This window comes from Rhineura floridana, chromosome 8, assembly GCF_030035675.1.
Source record: "Rhineura floridana isolate rRhiFlo1 chromosome 8, rRhiFlo1.hap2, whole genome shotgun sequence".
NCBI classification, from domain to species: domain Eukaryota; kingdom Metazoa; phylum Chordata; class Lepidosauria; order Squamata; family Rhineuridae; genus Rhineura; species Rhineura floridana.
The window spans coordinates 75,886,757-75,904,709 of record NC_084487.1 but is presented as its reverse complement, the minus strand read 5'-3'; the positions used below and the strand labels follow the sequence as shown (position 1 = coordinate 75,904,709).

Genomic DNA, 17,953 nt, shown 5'->3' with positions numbered 1-17,953 from the left:
GTATTCCCGATCTATATGTATGGATGTGAAAGTTGGACAGTGAAAAAAGTGGGTAAGAGAAAAATCAGCTCATTTGAAATGTGGTGTTGGAGGAGAGCTTTGCGGATACCACGGACTGCAAAAAAGACAAATAATTGGGTATTAAAACAAATTAAATCAGAGCTATCATTAGAAGTGAAAATGATGAAACTGAGGTTATCATACTTTGGAGACATAATGAGAAGGTATGATTCACTAGAAAAGACAATGCTGAAAAAAACAGAAGGGAGTAGAAAAAGAGGAAGACCAAACAGAACATGGATTGATTCCATAAAGGAAGCCACAGATCTGAACAGGGTGGTTTAGAACAGATGCTCTTGGAGGTTGTGATGTTCCTGTATTAGTGTAAATAGGGTAAGTGCTGTTTGTATAGGAGATACATGGTAAGTAGAATGAAAGAGGAAGGGGGAGTGAATGGGCAATAGAATGTTGGATGATTGGCTGAATGTTTAAAATGGCTGACAGTATAAAAGGAAGGATGACAGTGGAATCTGGGTGGTGGTGAATGTTAGTGGGTTGTTTTGGTGGGTTTTGAGAGGAGATTGTGTGGAGAGTTGGTGGATGCGAGGAGAGGGTGGAGTTTGGATTAATACTAAGACCAGTACCTCAGGAATAGATGTAACCATATGCTTAAGTGCCTTATAAAGAAATCTTGTTATCTTTGTTATATTTAATAAATACTTTTGGTTTACAAAAGGCCTGATCCTTGGCTGGGGTTTCACAGACCAGAAGGGAGGGTAAGGTAAATACCAAGGCTGAACTGTAACAATTGGTGGCAGCGGTGAAGGGAAATATAACACCACAAGTATTCAGAGCAAACCAGAATTATCAGCATTGATACAAAGGGATTGGGACAGCTTAAGCACGCAGTCACAGAGGTAACCTGATAGAGAGACTCAGGCAGAGTCTCTGGGAATACTGGTTATAGGACGTGACTGGTGGTGCTGTCTAGCAGGGGGATCTGTTGAGATCTGTGCTAGAGCGGGGAGAGAAACCATAAAAAAGGACAGTCCGGACTGGTGGAGTCCCTGGTGGTGCCTAGAGACAGGCAGTAACCACGAGCAGGTAGGAACCTGACAGGGAGAGCCAGGGAAGGGCATCACAGAGGTCACTGATTCATAGGGTCACCACAAGTCGTAATCGTCTTGGAGGCACATAACAAACTATTTTTGCCGTTTGCAGCCTTGAGTTCTTTCAAGAAAAGGTGGGATATACACATTAACAACTATGTGAAAGAGTTACAGAGAAAGGGATCTGTGAAGGCCCTGCAACAAGGCTATGAAATTATCATTGGCTTACACAGCTTCTAAGGGGATTATATTGTTTCCTGGAAGGCAAGTTTCTCAACAATTGTTAGCTATTACTTCTTATGTATTTGTTCATGATTCTACTTTTCCATTTCAATCTTTACAAAAGTATTTCAAAAGTAGCAGTCTTTAGTCCTTATGCATTTTCCCCCTGCTTATTGGCACTTATGATGTGGTTAACTAAGACACTCCCTAATGTTTAAGCCCTCAATGTAGATTTCAGCCGTCACACTTATAAGTGAAAGCTACTGGCTATTCAAGCTATTCAGTAAGACTGTAGCTTTAAAGTACATAATGTATCTCCTATTGTTAAATCACATAATATGCAAAAATACAATATGGAAGGGTAGGGAATTTCATAAAATCAACGATGTTCAGCATAGTCATCTTATTTGGGGTTTACAGAATTCCAGACCAAGGTTCTACAGAGCTGCAAAATAAAAGGTATTTTTTCCCATGATGCATTTGATTTATTGCAATTAATTGCTTCCAAGTTCCAACGTTTTCCAGTGAATATGACTGAAGAATACTTTAATAGTAAAATAAACGGATTTGGAGGTGGGAGGAATCCACACTCCATATTCCTTTTCAAACCACATTTCCAGCATTTGCTAAGTGAATGACCAGCAACAGATAAAGTGCATATATTCCATTTAGGTGAAGGCAAAAAAGTGTCATTGATTTAAAAAAAATACAGCAGTTGAGCAAAACACCATCTCGATAATTTTAGTGCAGTACATTTGAGTTTGTTGCCTTCAATTTTATATAATTCAAACTATTCATTCCAAAATGCTTAATATTAACATTGAACATTAAATACTTAATATTAAAATAGTTCTTTTATTAAAAAATGACCAACATACACAAATGGATATTTTGGGAAGCCTAACACTAGTTTTCTTTGCAGTCCAAGATATGATTTTAATAACCAATACTTTTATCCTTTGGATCCAGGCTTCAGGCTTGCAAAAGCTTTTGAGTTCTTAAGGGAATACGAAATTTCATTGAGAAAAGAGATAAAATGAGAGTCTCTCTCAGACTTCTTGGATTCAAAAATAACTATGATGGTAAAATGAGGTTCAGGACGAGTCAAAAAGTATGTGCTTTGAACTTTGTCATCATAGAAATGGACCACCTTTTCCAAACTGTTGAGATCAGAAGCTCTGTCAGTCATAATCATAATGACATTGGGCCAATGCATAACTGGCCTGTCATTGGGCAGAGATACCACTGCAGGATACTGATCAACACCCTTTGGTGCTTCTCTGTAGGAATGGGGATGATGATAACCATGTCCCTGGAAACTCTCTGACCCACGGTTGTCAAAGATTAAGGAAACATTAATGGCATCGTATTTCCTGATGAAACTGGAAATTTTCCCAAAATAATCAGGAGTGGCTTTTGCAGTCAATGTCTTCATTTCAGATGGTGTTGTTTGCCGACTAAGCGCCTCATGAAAGTAAAAGCTAAATTTTGCAAGAAGGATATTTTTGAGTTTCATTAGCCATAGGAAAAGGTGTGGAGGTTGTACAGCCTTCTGAGACTGGCCACCAAAGAGGTGTTTCTTGGTTTCTCGTTGCTTCTCAAAAATCTGTCCCCATGTCTGCAGCTTTGTGTGAGCATTGTGCAAATGGACCAAGGATGGGAGGAACTTCCACTCTGAGATCTGTGCCTGAGCCTTCAAAAGATGGGTAAGTACATCCGCTTCTAACTGGAAACTGCTTTCCAGAGGACTAAGGATTGGATGATGAAACCTAGAAAAGGGGAAAACATTTCAATGTGCAAGAGATACATCACACTGAAAAGCTATACTTCTGAATTAGCTGCGAGTCTAAAAAGAGTGTATAGCTCTAGAGCACGCTTGCAGAATGCTATCATTCCTAGAAACATCTCTATGGTACCAAACAGAATTAATGAGTTTTTTCACTATTTCTAACAATTTAAAATCAATAATGTAACTCTGCACATGTTACAATCATGCACTAGATAAACAGGAGCTCATTCCAATTACCTCGTTCCAATTACCAAAGGTATAACACTTGAATATTGGCTACATTTGGCTCCGACACAACAGCCACATTCATAATAAGCCATAAACCATGGTTTACTATGCACAAGTGAATCATGACTGCTTCACTTCTTCCAGCTTACTGGCAGCAAACAAACCAAGATGCCCGGCTTAGCATTATATTTGAACCAGGCATCATGGTTTGTTTCACTCCCAACAAACCATAATCTTAGGTCAAGGTTTGTTCTTGGCTTTACTGATCATGGTTGCTGGGAGCAAAACAAATCACAGTCCCTGGTTCAGACATAAGCTAAGCCAGGGATCATGTTTTGTTTCCTCCACACAGTAGTGCAGATAAACAGACTGGACAGGTATGTTCAAAAAGCCATTATCTATGATACACAATGACATACGGACTGGACCAATACCTCAAGTAACTCCCTAATTCTGCAGAAAACCTGTCTAGGCATGTCTGCATTATTTTTTCTTGAGAGTTCTGGATGCACCAATTAATGATGTTTGATTCCCGCAGCCCTCATGTATTATACAGCCACAAGAGTGGCTGTATACTATAGTTAGCGGGGATTTTTCGCATTCCGCAATGTTAAATGGAAAATACCCCCCATGCCATTCTGATGCTTCCCATAAGCTCATTTCAAAACAAAACCTTACATAACTTATAGTCCTGAACTCAGAAACGCTTGCTTAACAACCCTGTCAATTTCCATGGCGATACACAAAACAGTCAGAGAGAATAGACAGTTCAAAGTGTAAAAAGAGAGAGAAAAACCTCAGAGCCCTTTTGGACTTTTTTCTCTGAGAGTTATAATCTGTTGTCATTCATTAAAAATCACCCATGTTCACAGAGTACCTGTAATCCTAATACTGACATTGCCCCATACTCTGACCTTCATCTGCTGCAGTTTAAAAGTTTAAAAAATGCCTGGCTGATTTTTAATTAATTTAATAAATTTTGGCTGGGACCCAATCATAGCGCGGAGCGTGCTCAGTAAGGACCAACTGTCAGTGTTCTAAAAGCCTCATAGCTGCTGGGCTTGGCTAATCAGAGGGCCACACCCACACCAGACTTGATTTCACTGGAGACAGTCATGGCTTCCCTCAAAGACTCCTGGGAAGTGTAGTTTGTGAAAGGTGCTGAGAGGAGACTCCTATTCCCTTGAGAGAATGGTTTAACAGTCAGCCACTCTGACTGAAGGTCTGTGAGAGAAACAGGGCGTCTCCTAGCAACTCTCAGCACCCTTCACTAACTACACTTCCCAGGATTCTTTGAGAGAAGCCATGATTGGCTTTGAGCCATGGCTTTGAGAGAAGCCATGATAAATTGTTTTAAATTGTTTTTAAAAGATGTGTTTTTAAATTTGTATATTTGTTTTTAATGTTTTTATTTATTGTAAACCGCCCAGAGAGCTTCGGCTATGGGGCGGTATATAAATACACTAAATAAATAGATAAATAAATAATGATTGTCCAAAGTGTAATAGAGGCCTGGTGTGGATGTGGCCAGGGACAGCTTTGTTTTAAATTTGGGTGGGAGGTAGGGTTGCCAGGTTCAGGGCCTGAGACTGATCCTGTATCTTTAGGAGAAGAGAAAGTCAGCCAAGTGCTGGTGTTCTTGCAACATTGTAATGGGAAAAACCACAAGGTAGAATTGTCCCTTCCCCCTGCCCAACTGTGAAAGATACAGAAGACGTCTTGGTTGGCCCAGCCTGGGCAGTTTTACCTATCCTAAACATGATTGCATAGGAGTATATCCGATTCAACTCAATAATCATACAAATGATCAGACCTGCCTTTTCCCTCCTTCCCCTTTCCTCTCCCTTTCTGTGGTGTAGTGATGCGGTGCGGCCCAGATGTTACCCCAGTTGCCTGGTTGTACCCAAGCGTAGATAGTCCAGCCGAAAGATAGCCACGGAGACACAGGTAGTTAAAGTTAAGAGTCTTTACTGACAATAGGTAAACAGATATGAATTGCTCTCCTTCGCTTCTCCTAACAAACTCCTTGCTTCACAAAATACTTCCCCCACACTGTGCTTTTGGTTTCAAGGTTTTTATCTCTGTTCGCTGCCCTTGCCAACCACATCTGCTTCGAGACGGCCTTGACAGCCTTTAGCCTCCCCTCTTCCTTCTTCCGCCTTCCCTGCCCACTCCAGCCCTCCGTCCCTCCCCCCCAGTCAGTTTTACCTATCCTAAGCATGATTGCACAGGAGTAAATTCCACTGAACTCAATAATCAATAAACATGCAAACGACCACATCTGTCCTTCTCCCCTCCCCCTCCTGCCTGCTCCCCTCCCAGTCCTCCCCTCTGCCTTTCCACCCCTCCCGCCTCCCTCTCCTCCCTTCCCCATCCCCTGTGGTCAGTTTTGCCTATCTTAAGCTTCATTCAGTTTATTACGGTCATAGACCCGAAATACAAAATGTTGCAATACAACAACTCAGTACACCTTACAAATCATTAAAAAGTCTTTCAAACATTTAGATTAAATTACTGTTACTGCAACAAACCAGAATTCAATCTAAACTTAAACAGCATAACAATACATACAATCAATTGAACTGGAATATAAGCGAATTAAAAACCCATAAAGCAGGTTTAAATTTGAATAAATCCTAAACTTTAAATCGACAACCTAAAAATTATAAAACCTGCCTTTTACGAATGGACTGGGCTATATAAAAGAATTTGGCTACATGCAGAGTTACATAATTGTGTTTATCAGATAAAAGGTAGTGCGTTTTCCAGGTTAAAGATCTACCTGGAAGACCAGTAAATAAAGGTAGAATGAGATTTTTTCTTGCATCAGAGTATAGATCACAGAAGAAGAGAACATGGCAAATTGTTTCGAGTAGGTTCATCTTACAGATACAAAATCGGTTTTCTGCGGGAATACCATGAAAGCGACCCTCTAGGATAGCAGAAGGGAAGCAATTGAATCTGGCTCGGGTAAACAGGAATCTATATTGCGGGAAGGTTAAATCTTCTAAGTATGAAGCTTGATTTGGAAAGCAAAAACTCAGGCCAAAATGCGATGGAGAACAAGAAGTTTTTGCTTTTGACATTAGAAACTGACGGTCTAGATCTTTTATCCGTTGGCCAATTGTATGCATTGCAGCCTTAAGATCCCAAGAAGCCAGTAGCTCTTTAGATAAGCCTTTAAATAGTTTAACTTTTCGTTTAGAATTTTGGACCAAGAACTGACAAACGGATCCCCCCATAGTAGATGAAGGTAACCCAGGGAAGGACCCGTATACGCCATTTTAGTCCAAAAACTAAAAGTTTGCATCCAAGCTGAGCACTCTACAGAATTGATTCCAGCCTCTAAACGAAGACCAGCAGGAGAGGCGCAATTTGGTAACCTGAATATAGCCCTCAAGAAATCCGAAAGAACTTGTTCTATTTTGGGATTAAAATTTGTAACCCAAACAGGTGTACCGTAGAGGAGGTGCGGTAATATTTTGATTTTAAAAATGTTTAGGGCTGCAGGGATGTATCTGCCTCCTCTGGAGTAGAAGAATCTAATAATAGTTTTGGAAATATTTTGTGCAGATGCGGTGACCGCACAAATCTGGGAAGACCAAGATAGTGAAGAACTAAAAATTATACCGAGGTACTTAAATTTATTTACTTGACTAAAATATTAGCCTTTAATCTTCCAATGATATTTCCGTTTGTTTCGCGTGTGTCAGGCCCAGGATGTGACTCAGGAACCAGACCAACGATTGTAGTTAATTCGTGTTTTATTAGGGTAATGTCCAAACAAAGACTGCGTTTTCTCATGAATCAATACAGGGATACAGGTCCTGCGGCATTGGGAGAAAGTTGACAGAGCAAGGGACTTCTTCCCGCCTGTTCTTTAAGAAGGGGCCAAACGGGCGCGCAATCTTTCGCTCTTCCTTAACTGCCCCTCAGGTACTGCCCGCCTTCCCCCCTTCTCTCCTGTCTTTTCAGCTGTCTGCGTGTGCGCGGTGAGGGGGGAAGCATCACCCCCTCCTCTTCTGAAGTTTCCGATTCCAGGATGGGGGATAGGGGAGGGGCTGATGGTAAACTGCCTCCCCGCTTTTCGGCTGTGAGCAGCCCTCCCTCTTCCCCCTCTTGCTCTGAACCTGAAAGAGGGGGAGGCGTGAGAATGTCCAGGGAGGGCTCAGGCTCCCCGTTGCTAAGCGACCTTATCACTGGCAGTTCCTCTGTTTTGTCTTCGCTCCAAAGGGGGGAAGTTCCTCCCCCTTCCCTCTGCCATCCATCCGAATACTCTTCTCCCAACTCTCCGGGATCCAGCTCCCTGGGATTGGGACCCCAGCTCTGCCTTCCGACAGCGTGAAAACCATTATTTGGGATTTGGAAAAATTTATACTGAGAAAAAAAATTTTCACAATAAAACCATGAAGATTCTCAGAAGACGCTTTAATCCTATTTCCGAAAAGGACAGTAAAACAGAGTCATCGGCATACAACAACAGAGGACAATTAACCTCTGCTATTTTAGGGGAGTGTAGATTGCTTGAGCAGCAATTTTCTTTTAGATCATTAAGAAAAAGATTAAATAAGGTTGGAGCCAACACACACCCTTGTCGGACACCTACTGTTGCTGGAATGGAATTTGTCAAGTTTCCATTTGGGTCATATCGTACCCTTATCGATGTAGATTGATACAAACGACTAATTAAGAATAAAAGATGTTTGTCGATCGAGGATTTATATAATTTGGCCCATAGTAGTTTTCTAGGGACAGAATCAAAAGCCATCCTGAGATCCATAAAAGCTGCATAGAGGCCCCTGTTCAACCCATTCATATATTTTTCTGCTAGATGTCTGAGTACTAAGCAGTGAGCCTATCTTAAGCATGATTGCCTGGTGTGTGTGTGTAAATCCCACTGAACACAATAAGCATGCAAATGATCAATCCATTCTCAGCAAACTTGCACAGGATCCCATTTCTTACCTCCCGGATTAAAAAGCAGGGAAATTCACTAATAGGCAAAAAACCTTGCGGTTTAAGAATGTACCTATAGCCCACAGATATTTCTACCAAACTTTAAAAAGCAGGGAAATTGGGCAGCTATAGTGAATGCACCAGGGGAGCAGGAGACCTGAACTCCTCTCTGAGATATTGTACTGCCCTACAAAGTTGTCAAAATGCAAACACAATTTGGGTTGGTCTTTCACAGTCCAATCCACTTGCTGTGTAGCTTGGAAGAATTTGGTAACATGTGCCTCTGAGCATATGGTGAGTGGTGGCAACACCTGTAATCAGCCCAAATAATAGAAGATATGTCCTGTGCTGATCTTGTTTTAGTGTTGTATGCCACACTTTTTTGTAATTATCTATTAACTTGCATTTCTTATGGGTTTAATTATGTTTTTAACTTTTTTACTGATGTATATCTATATTGTTGATTATGATGACTAGATTTTAAATTGTATATGAAATGCTTTCTCTGTTGTACACCGCCCTGAGAGCCCAGGCTATGGGCGGTATAAAAATTTAATTAAATAAAAAAATTAATTAAATAAATAAATTAAATAAATAGCCGGGAGGAAGCAACATTATTAAGACAGTTGATATAGTTCAGATGGTCACTTTGAATATGTCTGATTTACTTTGCAATTTTAGTGAAGTTTTCTATAGGAAATCATTTTCTTTTACTTTTGTTTCTATGAATATGTGAAGTACAGCAACACTTTGCAAAATTTATACTAAAAAAACTCCAAACATAATTGTGGAATAATGGCACTGACGTCTGCAAAATAATCTCCAGTGGACCTCAGAAGTGTCTCAATTTGCACAAGATAAAACAGTGGGAGGTGAAATATATTCTAGCAAAATTCTAGGTGTGCTCTATGTTTTTAATTGATTGTGAACACCTTGCCTTAAATAAAGTGGTTTAAACATAGCAGGCTGAAAACATGCATCCTTTTTTTTCCAACAACTAGAGCCATTGCTAAAGTAGCAGCATATTGGAATCAGTCTGATTTTACATTAAACTGCAGTTTCAGGTCCAACTGTTAATGCACCCAAAATAGAAATAGACCATAACCTCCAGTTTGAAACAAAAAAGGCTATCTTCACCATCATATGACATTAACCAATAAAAAGGCTTTGAAATTAATAAAAATAAATTTGACACAGATTTCTAGGATGAATAATGAGGGAAATTAAATTTTCTAGTTTAGATTCTCTGTAGAAACATTAGTAACACAGGAAAGAAGCAAAGTAAGAAGAACACCAACAAACATACAAAAATGTAATTCTCCATCTTTGGAGATGGCAGGTGTTGCCACCACTCACCATATGCTCAGAGGCACACGTTACCAAATTCTTCCAAGCTACACAGCAAGTGGATTGGACTGTGAAAGACCAACCCAAATTGTGTTTGCATTTTGACAACTTTGTAGGGCAGTACAATATCTCAGAGAGGAGTTCAGGTCTCATGCTCCCCTGGTGCATTCACTATAGCTGCCCAATTTCCCTGCTTTTTAAAGTTTGGTAGAAATATCTGTGGGCTATAGGTACATTTTTAAACCGCAAGGTTTTTTGCCTATTAGTGAATTCTATACTGATCTCCCAGTAGAAAATAGAGGAAACAAAGTGGTCAGCATAGGTAATACTATTCATAAAGGAAAAAGGGCAAAACCTCACCCAACATGGAACCTTCATTTGCAGCAACTGCTTCCCAATATGAATTTTGCACTAGCATATGAAATCATAAGTACAGAAGCTTTTACATGAACAGAAACCAAAATGTATACTTTCCCACTAGCCATAAAATGCTTCACATCTGCATACAATGGGCATCTAGTCAGAATAAGTTACACTAATCAAATTATATAAACATCACTTTATGCAGAAGTAAGATGTTTGGAAAAAAGCAAATGTAGCCTTGATGTTGACTTGTCTGCTCCTCTTTTCTACAAAACATCAACTCAGGTTGGTTCCAACCAACAGATCAACAGTCATTTTATTGTTACTGCAAACTAGATAAAGCACAGACCAGTGCTGAAACTGTTTCCTAATGAATAGAACATTCCTGATAAGGTGTCTGAAAATATGTTGTCTATTTGGAGACAGTGTGACTTCAGTACACCACATAAAACTCTCAGCTAATTTCAGCTGAATGTAAGCCTTCTTTGGGACATCCAGTGACAACCTGTAATCCAAGAAAATGGCCAGCTAGATTACGATGAAGGCTGAATGATAAATCTCAGAGTGCCTCAGAAATATGTTCTAATTTAACGCCTTATCACAGACATCATTACAAATTTATTTCCACACCTGCTTTCTACAAAAAAACGGTCTACTCCTGACACTGACAATAAAGAAACAGAAGTATGAAACCATATTTCTTTTTAATAGCCTCAAATTCTGGGGAACTATTTGAAATTAATTAGCCAATGTGTATGTTTTAGTTTAGAAAAATCATGAAGAGCAGGCTGAGATAATTTTTCAAGAATGTAATGAAAACTACATTATAAAACTGGTTTGACAGGCAGGCAATTGTTATCACCACCACCACCACCACCACATTTTCTCCATCCCCAAAGGCAATACCCTCCATCATGTTCACCATCATCAAGGTGAAGCCACCATTGGGGTCAGGCCTAGTTTTTAGGTCCAACTTTGCCCCTTGCTCCCCCAAAGCAATATATTACTCTCTGGCATGAAGGTATGGAATACTTCAGCACCCTCTCAAACCAGAAGCTGCGCTTGAGACAGAGGAAAAAACCACTGAGAACATATCATCTTCCCTGAAACAATGCAGTTGCCTTCACAGATAATGCATCTCCAACTGGTAAGGTACTGTGTTTCTAACAACTATTACACTTCAAGGATTCCTGTCAGTATGGGCCAGGTCATCCAGCCTCAGAGGAGAAGAGCAAACACTCTTTATTTTCTTCCACAGGTGAATGACAGCCACTCACATTTAAAAAAGCAACAATATTTGCTTAGTGGTTTTGGTGACACCAGTATCTGGGGAAGCACCATATTGTCTCCTTCTCAAGTGTATTGTGGTTTTTATGTCCCGCCAAAGAAACAGCAGACACATTCTTGAAATACATAAACTGAATCTCAGATGTGATCTGTACTCAGTCAGCATTACTGAAAACTAGCCAGCTACCAGTTCTGCTTCTTAATCACAAAGAAGTGTGACAATGTTGGCAACAGACACATAAAGGTTTTTAACAGCTAATAACACAAAACAAGAAACTAAAGCCTCACTGGGCATCCTAATCCTTCAAAACCAAAAGACCACTTTTTGGGATGGGTATAGCTATACTCAACTGACACTGCAAGCTGCTTTTATGTTTAACTGGTCAGAAAGGCAGGATGTAAATAATAAAAATAATAAATTAAAGATGGTATCATAGGTCAATGCATTAAGGGAGCTATGCTATCTTTGTGGGTTAATGTTACAATGTTCAACCTCATACTCTCACCTTACCATCCTAAGGCTGTTGTGTCATGTCTTCCTACAGGATTTGTTAAAATTCTTTTAACCAAAGAATTGTGGCTGAGATACCTATTTTTAGTCTTAAAGAATAGCAGCTACAAAATCAGTTGGCAGTTATATGCTGAGAATATCTGTTGAAATGACACTTTCCATTACAAACCACCTATCTGAAGAACGTACAGCAGAGCACTGCTGGAGACAACCAAGTTTTTATGATGCCTTAGGAGGACACCAACCTTAACAGCACGATGTGTTTTCTCACATGTGGCTCTCTGAATCACTGGTAGTTAGGCTACTGTCTTCTGAAGCTCTTTAGGTGCTAAACAGAAATGTTTGCCTGTATTGTAACATTTAACTTTACATTTAACTTTTGTAGTAGTGGGCTATAATTAATCCTGCTGAATTGTGCACTAGCCAGATATGGATTATTTGTTAAATCTACCCTTGATGAAATCTGAAGCAGAGGAAAACTCAAGACCAAAAAGCAATATATAAGTCACTCTGAATTACTTTTCATGAGCAACCAATACATGCAAATAATATTTTTAAAAGGTATAATCTGCAGAATACCTTGCTTTTTAAGCAACCAATAAATAGAAATAACTTTTGGATCTGTACCTTTAAAAAAGATTTTATTATTCTGTGTTTCAAAAGCAGTTGTTTATTTCCACACTCTCTTTTCAGGCAGAAATGTCAGATAGACTAAAACTGACCTATGCTACAGTCAAGAAGTCTTCAAAACAGGAAATATTCCTGCTGTTCTTGAAGTGAACCACACTGTTCCCAGCAAGCTGGTGTTCATTTTTATTTTAATAGTTCTGCTCAAACATACTGGCATAGGAGAAGGCCCTATCAGTCCCTAAAATAAACATCTGTTGAAAATAAAGATTTGCTCACAAAAATATCCCTGATGACCCACTAATTTTTCTAAAAATAGGATACTATTCATTCATACATATATATATATACACACACACACACACTTAAGACATCTTCTAGTATTATGTTGCTTTAAAAACAAAGTTGGGCATGCTTTCTAACCAGGTGGATAGATAGAATTATGTTTCATATACTTATGGATCTATGCTACTCAGTTTTGCACCGAACCCAACTCTGTAATTATGTTCTGCATTTAAGGCAACTATGTATAATCTTGCAGGTTTCCTTGTTCCATTAAAATTTTAAGGGGAAGTGATTATGAAAGTTTCAATGAACTTCTTAGTTAATGAACAGGATATAAACTGTGCCAGATCTCTGATCCAACATCTGGTCACAGAAAACACCACCAACAATCTAATTACAGAGACTTTGTTGGCACGGTTCAGATACGTTAAAGACATTTTCTCCAACTATAAAACAATATAAAAGCTACACCATATGGAATCTGGATTGTGCTGCTACTCTGACAAAGATGCTGTGTTGATTTTCAGTCCTTTAGCTTATAATAAAGACAATGGTGACATAAAAAGGACACACACTGACCTGGAGCTATATTTTTTTAGGATGGATTCCAAGATGTTCACCAGTTCCTCTGAGATGATAAACTTTTGAGTACTAAGGCTATACATTTTTTCATAGAAATCAGCAATTTCCATTCGAGCCTGAACAAAAAAGCAAAGCTGTTCAGACAGATGAGAAAGCAGTTCTTCTAAGTGAGGAGCTGTTCCACCTATTGCATTCCGACCTGTTGTCACCACCTTCTTCAATTCGTTATGCAGAGATGTGTATATAGTTCGTATAGAGTCTTTTCGACTGAAGAACGACTGCCCACCTGTTTTTTTGGGGGGGAAATATATTACTCAAACCATACAATCAATGGAAAGCATGCAAGATAACATAACGTAATAATATGCTCCCAAACTTTCTTTAGTTCATTAGCAATTACATGTTCAAGAGCAGCCTCGACTTTTAAGAGCAATTTTCATTATTACATAATAGACGATTACATTTTAGCAGATTAACTTATACTTGTCACAAATTAATTTTTCAGCAGTTCAACCCTTGTTTTCAGAAAGGTTTCAGTATTACTTCTAGGTTTACCGGGAAGAATATCTGCAACCTAGAAGCAACCTCTTTTCTAGGGATTTGAGACAACTCTCCCACTATGAAATGTTAATAACTCATATTGCTACTCATAAACTTTTAAATGTGTTTCTTGAGCAAACACAACATGGAACACTTTTAAGTTTCTAAAGCAGCACTGAAACCTGAAATGTACAGCCATGCATATACCACTATTCTGACTGCAAATCAAAAACCAAAGAGAACGGTCATACACATTTGGAGACCTGCTTACTAGTCCATAAAAGCGAACAAACAAGTACATTTTAAATTATTTAAAATATGGAAAGCATAAGCATGTATTTTCCCAAGAGCCACATCATACCTCAGTGGATTCACAAGAACCATTAAGGGAAGGCAGTAAAGTTAAGTAACCAGATGCCAAGAGTAACTTCTGTTTGTAACCAGCTGCCATTTTAAAAGCAATTACTAAAAATCCCTACTCCAAGATTATATTCTTCCCCCTTTCCTTACAACTCCCCTCTCCTTTTGTCTCGTCTTTTTTAGATTATGAAACTTCAGGCAGGGACTTGTGCTTTTCTATTTTGTACAGTGCCGGCTACATACAAGATGATTTTATAAATTGATAATGATGAAGCTACAACCTAGTTCTGCAAACATATGCATCAGAAGAACTAGAAAACCCTGTGATAACACATTATTCCAGTGCCTCTTCCCAGAATACTGTTTAGAGTAGCTTTACAATTTTGAACAAAAATTTACACAGCTCAATGCATTAAAAGTCAGGCAGTAGCCTGTACTGGCTGTTTTTCATCAAATGTCACTAAGGACCCATTAGTCAGCTCTCAGTTCCAAGCCTTTCAATTAGGACTCTTGCCATCACACTTAAATTGCCACTCCAGCACCAAAAGTGGTTGCTGCCCATTAGCTTCCATTTGGTCCTCAGCTACAGACCACATAATGCTGTTGCTGACAAAAGAACACAGGAAGCTACCTTATACCAAGTTAGACCATTGGTCTAGCTAGCTCAATATTGTCTACACTGACAGGCAGCATTCCCAGCCCTACCTGGAGTTGCCAAGGCCTGAACCTGGGACCTACTGCATGCAAAACAGTTGCTCTATCTTTCCCAATGTTATTATGATTGTGTTTATTTTCTGCTGGATAGATATGGGAACAAAAAGGTTATCAAGAAATGTGAAAGAACGTGCTGCTTGTGAGGAACAGCGGATGCCTGAAGTGGCTCTTCTACTCAACACCATACACCTTGTCAGCAAATATACCTTTGAGCTGCCCCTGCGTCTTTTTATGTGGTTTGTTTAAAGAGAACGCTTTCTCTGCTGAATAACCCAAAGCTTCAGGCACACCCAGGGACGTCAATCCCAAATGTGGGGCAAAGGGAATAAGGAGAGAGAAGAGATACGGTAAGGCACTCTGCACATGCTCCAATATGCATTGCTTTTCCAGTTCACACACTGAGCCCTAGCTCTAAAAGAAAATGTCATGGGCCCAGCCTTCAACCTCTACCTTCAGGGCTTAGTGTTGGTTACCGGCGGGCCTAAGTCAGGAGTTCAACGAGAAGTTTTGCACGTCAAGGAAGCTCTGCTCTTCCACGCGCTTGGCCAAGCAGTGGCTGTGAAGGCGGGGGTGGGTTACTCCATGACTCAGTACTTCCAAGGGGCGTGCTAAGCCTTCCCCTTCGGGAGAAAACTCAAAAGCAGCCACCAGGTGAGAGAGGAGCGCGGAGCGGAGCCCAAGTGTGAAAGGGCGGGAAGTGGGAGGGTGGCAACAGCCGCGAAGCAGCCGCGAAAGCAGCGGTGGGGTACCTAGTTTCTGACCCAGGAAGGTCATGCTGTGATAGGCCTTCTCGGCCGCGGCCAGGTGGGCCAGCCCCGCCAACAGCGAAAGCCAGCTGGCCCCGGCGCTCTTGTTCGCCTCGCGCTCCTTCTCCACATTGTCCTTGGCCTTGTCGTAGGAGAAGATGCCCAAGTGGGAGAAAAAGGTCTCAAGCACCGCCTGCTCCACCGGCACCGGCGCGCCCAGCGGGATCGATTCCCCCATTCGCCCGCCACCGCGACGCGCAGAGCAGCTCCCTCGCCCGCGTCGTCCGCACAGACAGGTATACACATACACACGACAATCACATGATAGGGAGGACGGCCATAACACTCCGATGCTCCGCCCCTTCCCAGTCTGGAGCCAATCAGGAGAGAGGGCAAGGGGAAGGCTCAGTGCCACGTGACCTACAAGGAAAAGGAAGGGCGTGAATCTGACTTGTCGTGACCTGTGTTGGAAAAGAGGAATCGGATAAAAGACTCGGTTGGTAATGCCCACACGGGGAACCTGGAGAGAAGAAGAATTTTTTATATCCATATAAATGCAGCAAGGGCAGAAAAGTTGAAGCCTAGGACAGGAGTAACTAGGGCTGCAATCCAATACATGTCTGCTCAGAAGAAAACTCCATTGGGTTCAATGGGATTGACTCCCAGGTAAGTGTGTATTGTATTGCCCCCTAACCTGTTTTGTCCCAAAGACAGCACTTACCATTAGCCAGCTTTCTGGGGGCTGCATGCCAGTGCTAGATGTAGCTTACACTCTCCTCTGTACACACGCACATATCATCTGACCGACGGTGGTGGTGAGCCACCTCTCTCCTCTCATCACCATCATAAAAATCTCCCGAACTGGGAACTAGCCACTTCCGTCCTAGGAAATGTATGTTGGACTTCCTTTTTTCATATCAAAAAAGGTAAAGGTGTCCCCGCACTTATAGTGCGAGTTGTTTCCGACTCTTAGGGTGACGTCTTGCGATGTTTACTAGGCAGACCGTATATATGGGGTGGGATTGCCAGTTCCTTCCCCGGCCTTTCTTTACCCCCCAGCGTATGCCGGGTACTCATTTTACCAACCACAGATGGATGGAAGGCTGAGTGGACCTTGATCCCTTTTACCAGAGATTCGACTTCCTCCTTCGTTGGAATCAAACTCCGGCCGTGAGCAGAACTTCGGTTGCGTTACCGCCACTTACCACTCTGAGCCACGGAGGGTCATTTTTCATATTAGCATTTTATAAAAGATTTCCCTTTTCACACTCAAATATTTACCAAGAAACCAACGCAATTCAGTCTTCCTGTTTATTAAATCGAGAATATTGGTCAGTTTGTTCCTTTTTGCTCTGCACACGTTGAGTAATAAGAGGAAAGACAACCCCAGTTCTTAGCATAAGGAGTTATAGCTCTGGAGAAATTTTCCAACCTAAATATCAGGGAAATAAGACTATAACGGTATGGTCATAGTGCCTCTGATCTGCTGTCTTGAAGTCACCGCCTATGAGCTGATAGGCGGTGACTTCCAGCCAGCTTTCTGCAGGGATGGCTGTGCCAGAGTTCCCCAGGGCACTTGGTTGTACAGCTGCACCTTTACTTGGCCCACACCTGACATCAGGGGTGGAGCAGGTGGACATGTTTTAAGGCAGTGGTCCCCACCTTAGGGCCGTGAACAGTAAAGAATTTTTTTTTTAAAAAAAAATCTTCATTTCCTGTATGCTGGATGCTCCTCACTGTTGCTGCAGATGACACCTCCCACTTACACCAAACTAGAGGGGAGGACTTTGCTGAAGCACCAGAGCATCTTTCAGACATGCCAAGGCCAGGCATCTGCCTATACCACACATGGCAGATGCCAAAGGAGGCTGAGGGAGGTGCTGCCAGGAAGAGATCACTATCCCATCTCTTTGCACTGCCCTGCTGATGAAGCCCTTATTCAGAGTCAGAGGGAGAGGCCTTTTCATGAAGCTAAAAAGCAAGGCTGCTTTCCCTCTTCCTTCCTGACAGACAGCCTTGCCTTAGATTCCTGCTTCGCTGCCACCTCTTTAAAAAAATTATTTGCAAGGATGCCCAGATCTCATCTTTAGTTCAGAGGGAGCCAAGAAGCGGTGAGGAAGCTCAGAACTTGCTCACCCCACAATCTCTGAGGTTGTGTGTGTGCCAGTGCCCCCTTCTTCTACCTGCATTCTGCCCTCCCCACCTCTCTCCAAGATGCTGCAGCAGTTGAGGGTTTCTCCCCTCCCACATGCCCAAATGCATGCATGCTTGCAGGAGGGGCAGGTGT

The 17,953-nt window shown here is 41.2% G+C and overlaps 1 protein-coding gene across 1 annotated transcript; it reads right to left on the bottom strand.

Annotated features, from left to right (window-relative positions):
- Positions 1-1,980: 1,980 nt before the first annotated feature.
- Positions 1,981-16,025, bottom strand: KICS2 (KICSTOR subunit 2). Its single transcript, XM_061639845.1, has 3 exons — positions 15,670-16,025; positions 13,304-13,592; positions 1,981-3,100 (listed from the first exon to the last, which is right to left on the bottom strand). Exons 1-3 carry the CDS (start codon positions 15,902-15,904, stop codon positions 2,284-2,286), a joined length of 1,341 nt encoding a protein of 446 aa, XP_061495829.1. The 5' UTR covers positions 15,905-16,025; the 3' UTR covers positions 1,981-2,283.
- Positions 16,026-17,953: the final 1,928 nt, after the last annotated feature.

Coding starts and splice junctions, on each gene's coding strand:
- KICS2 (XM_061639845.1), bottom strand. CDS start 15,904: ATGGGGGAATCGATCCCGCTGGGCGCGCCGGTGCCGGTGGAGCAGGCG. Junction 13,593..15,669: donor CTTCCTGGGTCAGAAACTAG/GTACCCCACCGC, acceptor CCAAAAAAACAG/GTGGGCAGTCGTTCTTCAGT. Junction 3,101..13,303: donor CTAAAAAAATATAGCTCCAG/GTCAGTGTGTGT, acceptor CCCCTTTTCTAG/GTTTCATCATCCAATCCTTA.